The sequence below is a fragment of the Oncorhynchus nerka genome, linkage group LG9a (assembly GCF_034236695.1).
Source record: "Oncorhynchus nerka isolate Pitt River linkage group LG9a, Oner_Uvic_2.0, whole genome shotgun sequence".
NCBI lineage: Eukaryota > Metazoa > Chordata > Actinopteri > Salmoniformes > Salmonidae > Oncorhynchus > Oncorhynchus nerka.
The window spans coordinates 22,311,517-22,320,326 of NC_088404.1; the positions used below are offsets into that span (position 1 = coordinate 22,311,517).

Below are 8,810 nucleotides of genomic sequence, written 5' to 3' on the forward strand. Positions count from 1 at the left end.
CCTATATTTTCCATGCCAAAAAAACCTGATACCGATAACTGATATTAAACATTTTAGCGGCCTTTTAAGCATTCTAGTACAGTTAAATAGTTAACACACACGCAGTGGTCGAAGGCACTGCATCTCAGTGCAAGAGGCATCACCACAGTCCCTGATTCGAATCCAGGCTGTATCACATCCGACAGTGATTGGGAGTTCCATAGGGCGGCGCACAATTGGCCCAGCCGTCATCCGGGTTTGGCTGGGTAGGACGTCACATTGTAAATATGATTTTGTTCTTAATGACGTGCCTAGTTAAATAAAAGGTTACACACACACCAAAAAGTTATTTTGCTGGCATTTACGTATGTCCCCATTACCAGTAAAACATCATCAAAACCTATTTCTATCACTTACTTGCTGTGCTGTTTCGTTGTTCATTTGTTCAGTCGTTTCATTCTCAACCAGGATTTCATCATACATATCAAGCAGTGAAGTTTCAGCTCTCTGTCCGTGCCCTCTCTTCCTCGGTGCGCACTGTCACTGTGTCTGTCACTGTTTCCATCTTGTCCAGCTGTGTATGTAACATTTCACAAAAACCCTGTTTCTTGTCTGCATCGAAGTAGCGGTCCTTGTACATAGCGTTGAGCATGGTGGTGACACAGCAAAGAGAAAATGCCACCGAATCGCTTGTTCACAGCCTGTGTGGGCAGTTTTGTTGCCGGGGCAAACTGTCAAGGGCAACCGTTTCATTCATTCATTAGAATACAAATACTACACTAAACAATGATATAAAACACAACATGTAAAGTGTTTGTCCCATGTTTCATGAGCTGGAAAAAAAGATCCCATAAATGTTCCATATGCACATAAAGCTTCTCAAATTTTGTGCACATTTGATTACATCCCTGTTAGTTTTGTTGAGCAGGCGTTTCAATGCATTGACAGAGGGTATCACATCTGCTGCAGGCACAGTTGATGAGCTGATTTCTCGAGCCAGTTGTTTGAATGGAGCTAGCATGTTCATGTTTCCAAGTTTCAAACATGTTCGCAAATGCCATTGAAATTGCAGCAGCGGTATGACAACCAGCATATTGATGAGCATGCAATAAGACTTTCCTTAGTGCGAAATCCTCGATGACCCACTGTGCTGTCAGACTCAGCATGCTCATGGGGCTGATATCACTGGTCCAAATGTCAGTCGTGAAGCTAATAGCAGTGACGCTATTACTGTGTAACTCCAGTCGTGCAACATCTGAAAAAATGTGCCCCCCCCCCCCCCCCAAAAAAAGTGTACTGGTGCTCAACCAGTCGGCGAAAGCCAACATCACCCATGATAGAGAACAGTTGATTGTCAAGGGCTATGGATTTCGCCTTTGAGTTGTCTCGTTGAAATGATCTTACTCATTCAAATGACTGCTCAACTTGTTGACTGCTCGATCCATACAGCAGACGTTGTGGGCTAGGTTAAGAATGCTGTGTTGCACGAGTAGCGCAGAATTTTACGTAGCGTCATTACGTCATGTCCCTTCATTATATACAAAGATGTTCTAATCTGTGTTATATAGGTATGCACGTCAGTTTTGACATCGGTTTTGCACATCGCCGTTAAACTAGATATCAGGCCGATACCGATGTTGGCATTTTTAGCTAATATCGGCCGATTCCAATATGTTCACCGATATATCGGTGGATCCCTAGTTTGTATCATTGTTCTAAGTTGGATGCTGGTAAATAAAATGTTGGTTCTGGGTCAGATTTGTCTGAATAATCTGGAACCCTTCAGATCTCGCTCAGTTGCATAGAAACAAGGAGTCAGGGCAGGGGTGAGTGCCAACGCAACAAGCGAAAATGAGAAAGAAAATAGCTTATCTTGAAAGAGCAGTGTGCACGTTCAGACAGCTGCAGCCTCCCCCCCCCCAATCCTCTGCTGACACACCACCACCCCCCTCTCCAGCTCCGCCGGAGCGTTTAACGAGTGCGGATGAAAAGTGCAGCTCCGTGAAAGGCCAGAGCCAAACAGCCACCCCCGAGATGCCAGTGGCTGTCCAGCCCAATAAGGCCAGCCCGGGTGAGGAAACTGGATCAGTCCTAACCTCTCTCCCCAATCACAGGCAGACTGGTGCCTGGCCCGGTAGTGCTGATGGAGCAAGAGCAGGGGGCTCACATATCAACAGTGAGTAAATGTCTTACTAAATTCTGGTGTACGTGGAGATTCTAGGATGTGCATGCGCCACAAATTATTGGGATTGATCAAACTGTCACACGCAACATATACAGTGGGGCAAAAAGTATTCAGTCGGCCACAAATTGTGCAAGTTTTCCCACTTAAAAAGATGAGGCCTGTAATTTTCATCATAGGTACACTTCAACTATGACAGACAAAATGAGAAAAAAAATCCAGAAAATCACATTGTAGGATTTGTAATGAATTTATTAGCAAATTATGGTGGAAAATAAGTATTTGGTCAATAACAAAAGTTTATCTCAATACTTTGTTATATACCCTTTGTTGGCGATGACAGAGGTTAAATGTTTTATGTAAGTCTTCACAAAGTTTTCACACACTGTTGCTGGTATTTTGGCCCATTCCTCCATGCAGATCTCTTTTTTTTCCTAATTTTGTCTGTCATAGTTGAAGTGTACCTATGATGAAAATTACAGGCCTCATCTTTTTAAGTGGGAGAACTTGCACAATTGGTGGCTGACTAAATACTTTTTTGACCCACTGTACGCATGTTTTCATTGATAAATCAGACCCATATTATATTTGTTCAGTAGTGAACAAGAGCTACAACCCCACCTGGAAAACACCCTCCATTCACCTTTTATGGCAACATAGACACCCAAATTTTCTGTATGATTTGGAAATGTTGGAACTGGGCCATGATAGTTCCTAAAAGACCATGGCAAATTTTATCAACATTTCTGTACAGGTGTGGGCAGAATGGTACAGTGACCCCCCCCCCAAAAAAAAAAACCTGCATGCCGCGCATTCTTACAAGACTGATTGTCCTTTCGAACAATTTAAAAGTAAATGTTAAACCCACACATCTATACAAAAGACAAATTGTTTGTTCAATATTTTGTTTCTCAATACATGATTGTGTTTATATTAGCTTACCATTACTACAATTTGAGCAAACACCTCAAAAAAACAATAATCCTATTTGCTTGCAATACAGTTGATCAACCTTCTAGAAGTTGTGTGCACACATGGCTTGAGAGTAGCGTGAAAATATGCACTCTCATCAAGCTCAAAATTTGAATACCAACCTTTGCGGAAAAACTGGCACAAGCAAAGGTTTTGAGTATTTTTTGTGTGCACACACCTTTGATCAATGAGGACCCAGAAGAGGTGGTGGTAGTGGATGGAGGTCACTTTTGGACTAGAACATTCATTTTACTTTCCTGTGCTCTTCCCACTCCCCATCTCACACATACTCATCAAATGAACTATCCCCCACCAGGGAAAAATCTTCCTAAACCAAGCTTTCTTCGTGAGAACTCTCACTCAGTTGTAAAGGCTGATTTCAACACAAGCTGTTCCCATTCTGATGTGCTCACTACTAACAGGGTTTGTGACTCAAACTTCCTGTGTTTCACTGTGTGCAGGCTAGAGGTCGACCGATTAATCAGAATGGCCGATTAATTAGGGCCGATTTCAAGTTTCCATAACAATCGGAAATCAGTATTTTTGGACACCGATTTTTTTACACCGTTATTTAATCTTTATTTAACTAGGAAAGTCAGTTAAGAACACATTCTTATTTTCAATGGCGGCCTAGGAATGGTGGGTTAACTGCCTCGTTCAGGGGCAGAACTTCACATTATCAGCTCAGGGGATCCAATCGTGCAACCTTACAGTTAACTAGTCCAACGCTCTAACCACCTGCCTCTCATTGCACTCCACGAGGAGACTGCCTGTTACGCGAATGCAGTAAGCCAAGGTAAGTTGCTAGCTAGCATTAAACTTATAAAACATTTTTTATCAATCAATCATAATCACTAGTTAACTACACATGGTTGATGATATTACTAGTTTATCTAGCGTGTCCTGCGTTGCATATAATCGATGCTGTGCGTATCGTTGCTCCAATGTGTACTTAACCATGAACATCAATGCCTTTCTTAAAATCAATACACAGAAGTATATATTTCTAAACCTGCATATTTTGCTAAAAGAAATCCAGGTTAGCAGGCAATATTAACCAGGTGAAATTGTGTCACTTCTCTTGCGTTCATTGCATGCAGAGTCAGTGTATATGCCACCGTTTGGGCCACCTAATTTGCCAGAATTTTATATAATTATGACATAACATTGAAGGTTGTGCAATGTAACAGGAATATTTAGATTTATGGATGCCAGCCGTTAGATAAAATACGGAATGGTTCCGTATTTCACTGAAAGAATAAACGTCTTGTTTTCGAGATGATAGTTTCCGGATTCGACCATATTAAAGACCTGAGGCTCGTATTTCTGTGTGTTATCATGTTATAACTAAGTCTATGATTTGATAGAGCAGTTTGAATGAGCGGTGGTAGGCAGCAGCAGGCTCGTAAGCATTCATTCAAACAGCACTTTCGTGCGTTTTGCCAGCAGCTCTTCGTTGTGCGTCAAGCATTGCGCTGTTTATGACTTCAAGCCTATCAACCTCCGAGATTAGGCTGGTGTAACGATGTGATGTGAAATGGCTAGCTAGTTAGCGGGGTGCGCGCCAATAGCGTTTCAAACGTCACTCGCTCTGAGACTTGGAGTAGTTGTTCCCCTTGTTCTGCATGGGTAACGCTGCTTCAAGGGTGGCTGTTGTCGTTGTGTTCCTGGTTCGAGCCCAGATAGGAGCGAGGAGAGGTACGGAAGCTATACTGTTACACTGGCAATACTAAAGTGCCTATAAGAACATCCAATAGTCAACAGTATATGAAATACAAATGATAGAGAGAGAAATAGTGCTATAATTCCTATAATAACTACAACCTAAATCTTCTTACCCGGGAATATCGAAGACTTGTTAAAAGGAACCACCAGCTTTCATATGTTCTCATGTTCTGAGCAAGGAAGGAACTTAAACGTTAGCTTTCTTACATGGCACATATTGTACTTTTACTTTCTTCTCCAACACTTTGTTTTTGCATTTTTTAAACCAAATTGAACATGTTTCAGAATTTATTTGAGGCTAAATTGATTTTATCGATGTATTATATTAAATAAAAATAAGTGTTCATTCAGTATTGTTGTAATTGTCATTATTACAACAACAAAAAATAAACAACAAAAATTGATTAATTGGTATCGGCTTTTTTTGGTCCTCCCAATAAATCGGTATCGGCGTTGAAAAATCATAAACGTTTCGACCTCTAGTGTAGGCCCATACGGGCCCCTGGATGTTGTCACCAAGATGGGGAAGATAACAGACCAACATTGAGTTGTAAAGGTAAAAGGTAAAGGTAAATGCTGCTGTGTGCTAGTGAGCGAAAAAAGGTAGACCTAGTCAATATTAAAATAATAAAAATTAAATAAAGGATGTGGGAAGGCCGGGGGTACTACTTACGTGATGTCTGTGCGCTGGTAGCATCCTTGCAGCAGTGAGACGAGGAGGTCAGCCAGAAAGTCTATGTCCTGCTTCTGTAGCGCCTCTTCCAGCTCCTACCACACAGAAGGGAGAAGAGGTCAGCCAGTGAGTTATATGGAGATCCTCTTTTTAAGATACGCAAAAATATTTGTTTTAAAGTCAGCATATAACATTTTATGGTTGGTATTAGTCACAGGTAGGCACGTAAAAAAAAAAGCTGTGTGATTCCAAAGTGATACGGATGCCCTGGAGTAAAACGGTAGGAGGTGATGAGAATTTAGGGTTTCCAAGACACCGTTTGACATTTTCAATGAAACAGGAGCTCTCGTAGCAAAACTTCGTTGAAGTGTGGATATTGGAACTAGTAAATTGTCAGAGCCATAGGGGACCAGAATCAGGCAGTATTTCACCTCGAGTCGAGTACGCTTGATCCTGACAAACAACCATACTAGATAGGCTGCGTGTAGGGACTGGTTAGGGTGATTGAGTTGCTGGGGGGAGGGGGGGACTAGCTCACAGGTTCTCAGAGGAGTCCTTTCTGCCAGCGGTTGGATGCGAGGTTCAAGTTCAACCCTGACCCCTCTCCTGTCTGGCATTGTGTGGCCACTATTGAGGGTTTATGAAGCGGCAGTAACCAGGAGAGCAAACTCTAAAGGCGCTGAAAGAGCCAAGGAGAGACGGCAGCAGGAGCCTAAGGCCACCGTACAGACCGACCCCCCTCTCCTCCACTGTTACCCAGCATGCTTGCTCTCTCCCCGGGATACCCAAAGGCCCTCAGCTACAGAGCAGAGGCTGGGCAGAGACAAGGGAGGCTGAGGGCAAAAAACACTAATGCAAATGGCTCTATCAGCCAAGTCTCCATTCTACTTAACCTTTCTTCCCACTTTCCTAGGATGCAAAGCCACCCTTCAGAATTGGCTATTCCACTTAAAAAGTAATCCGCCTGCAGCTGACCTCCCCACCACTCCCTTCTGTCTCCATCTACAGAATTTACTTCTAAATTCTCTGCATAAAACACATCTCCCCTCCACCAACAAACCTCCCCAAAGATAAAGCACGGTGACAGTCCAGAATTAACTGAAGGGTGAGGAGGCCCATTTCATTGTGCAGCCACAGCCTGCAGATTGCTGCCTCTCTCTAGATAAAACCCATCTAAGTGCTGGGGTCACTGGGAGGTCAGCCTCCACACCTCTTGGCTGTGGAGGAGCAATGAAGCTAGGAGTCAACCATCAGTAGGATGAAAAACAGGGGGGAGGGAGAGAGAGTGCTTTAAAAACAGGATAAGTTGGATGTTTCTGCTATGGGATAATAATTTAAAAAATCAGAGAGCTACTCAGGACTGGTTGGTGGTGCAACAGAAACATGCCAGAGCTGGCTGGGCTGATTCTTTATCTCCAAGTACTATTATTAAAAAAGCAGAGTTCATTAAGCTGCTTGAGCACATTTAAAATGACCAATTTAAAAACCTATTGATCATGGTGGAAAATTAGACAGATTCTAATAGATCTAAAGAATAATTCAATATGAAGAGCCTGGGAGGAGGGAAGCTCACAACCTTGGGAGGGCCTGGAACTGGGGTGCCAGAAACCACAATAACATACACTAGGGTCAAAAGTTTTAGAACACCTACACATCAAGTGTTTCTTTATTTGTACTATTTTCTACATTGTAGAATAAGAGTGAAGACATCAAAACTATGAAATAACACATATGGAAGCATGTAGTAACCAAAAAAAGTGTTTTGAGCTGTTCTTGCCATAATATGGACTATCGTAACTATTGTCACAACATCACTGATTTGCTCAAACGCGTTGAGGAAAGAAATTCCATAAATTAACTTAAGGCACACCTGTTAATTGAAATGCATTCCAGGTGACTCCATCATGAGGCTTTGGGCTCCCGATTGGCGGCGTGGTCTAAGACACTGCATCTCAGTGCAAGAGGAGTCACTACAGTCCCTGGTTCGAATCCAGGCTGTATCACATCCGGACGTGATTGGGAGTCCCATAGGTTGGTGCACAATTGGCGTAGCGTCGTCCAGGTTTGGCCGTCAATGTAAATAAGAATTTGTTTTGAACTGACTTACCTAGTTACATTTTTTTAATAAAAAAATTATGGTTGATAGAATGCCAAGAGTTTGAAGAATTTACAGTTGAAGTCAGAAGTTCACATACATTTTAACTCCGTTTTTCACAATTCCTGACATTTAAATCCTAGCAAAAATTCCCTGTCTTAGGACAGTTAGGATCACCACTTTATTTTAAGAATGTGAAACGTCAGAATAATAGTAGAGAGAATGATTTCAGCTTTCCTTTCATCACATTCCCAGTGGGTCACAAGTTTACCTACACTCAATTAGTATTTGGTAGCATTGACTTTAAATTGTTTAACTTCGGTCAAATGTTTTGTGTAGCCTTCCACAAGCTTCCCACAATAAGTTGGGGGAATTTTGGCCCATTCCTCCTGACAGAGCTGGTGTAACAGAGTCAGGTTTGTAGGCCTCCTGGTTCGCACACGCTTTTTCAGTTCTGCCCACACATTTTCTATAGGATTGGGGTCAGGGCTTTGTGATGGCCACTCCAATACCTTGACTTTGTTGTCCTTAAGCCATTTTGCCACAACTTTGGAAGTATGCTTGGGGTCAAATCCATTTGGAAAACCCACGTGTGACCAAGCTTTAACTTCTTGACTGATGTCTTGAGATGTTGCTTCAATATATCCACATAATTTTCCTACCTCATGATGCCATCTATTTTGTGAAGTGCACCAGTCCCTCCTGCAGCAAAGCACCCTCACAACATGATGCTGCCACACTCGTGCTTCACGGTTGGGAAGGTGTTCTTCGGCTTGCAAGCGTCCCCATTTTTCCTCTAAACATAACGATGGTCATTATGACCAAACAGTTCTATTATTGTTTCATCAGACCAGAGGACATTTCTCCAAAAAGTATGATCTTTGTCCCCATGTGCAGGTGCAAAACATAGTCTGGCTTTTTTATGGCGGTTTTGGAGCAGTGGATTCTTCCTTGCTGAGCGGCCTAGGTTATGTTGATATAGGACTTGTTTTACTGTGGATATAGATAGATATGTACCCGTTTCCTCTAGCATCTTCACAAGGTCCTTTGCTGTTGTTCTGGGATTGATTTGCACTTGTTGCACCAAAGTACATTCTCTAGGAGACAGAACACGTCTGATTCCTCAGCGGTATGACGGCTGTGTGGTCCCATGGTGTTTATACTTGCGTACTATTGTTTGAACA

At 42.4% G+C, this 8,810-nt stretch overlaps 1 protein-coding gene across 3 annotated transcripts in view; it reads right to left on the bottom strand.

The window, feature by feature from the left end:
* Positions 1-8,810, bottom strand: part of LOC115134055 (chromatin remodeling regulator CECR2-like) — a 65,171-nt gene that overhangs the window by 36,839 nt on the left and 19,522 nt on the right. For all 3 annotated transcript variants that reach the window (XR_010464689.1, XR_010464688.1, XM_029667625.2), the window contains exon 2: positions 5,532-5,626. Coding sequence is in view for 1 of the 3 variants with exons in the window: in XM_029667625.2 (XP_029523485.1) it covers positions 5,532-5,626 (95 nt within the window). In the remaining 2 variants the exon portion in view is untranslated. The remainder of the gene's footprint in view (positions 1-5,531; positions 5,627-8,810) is intronic.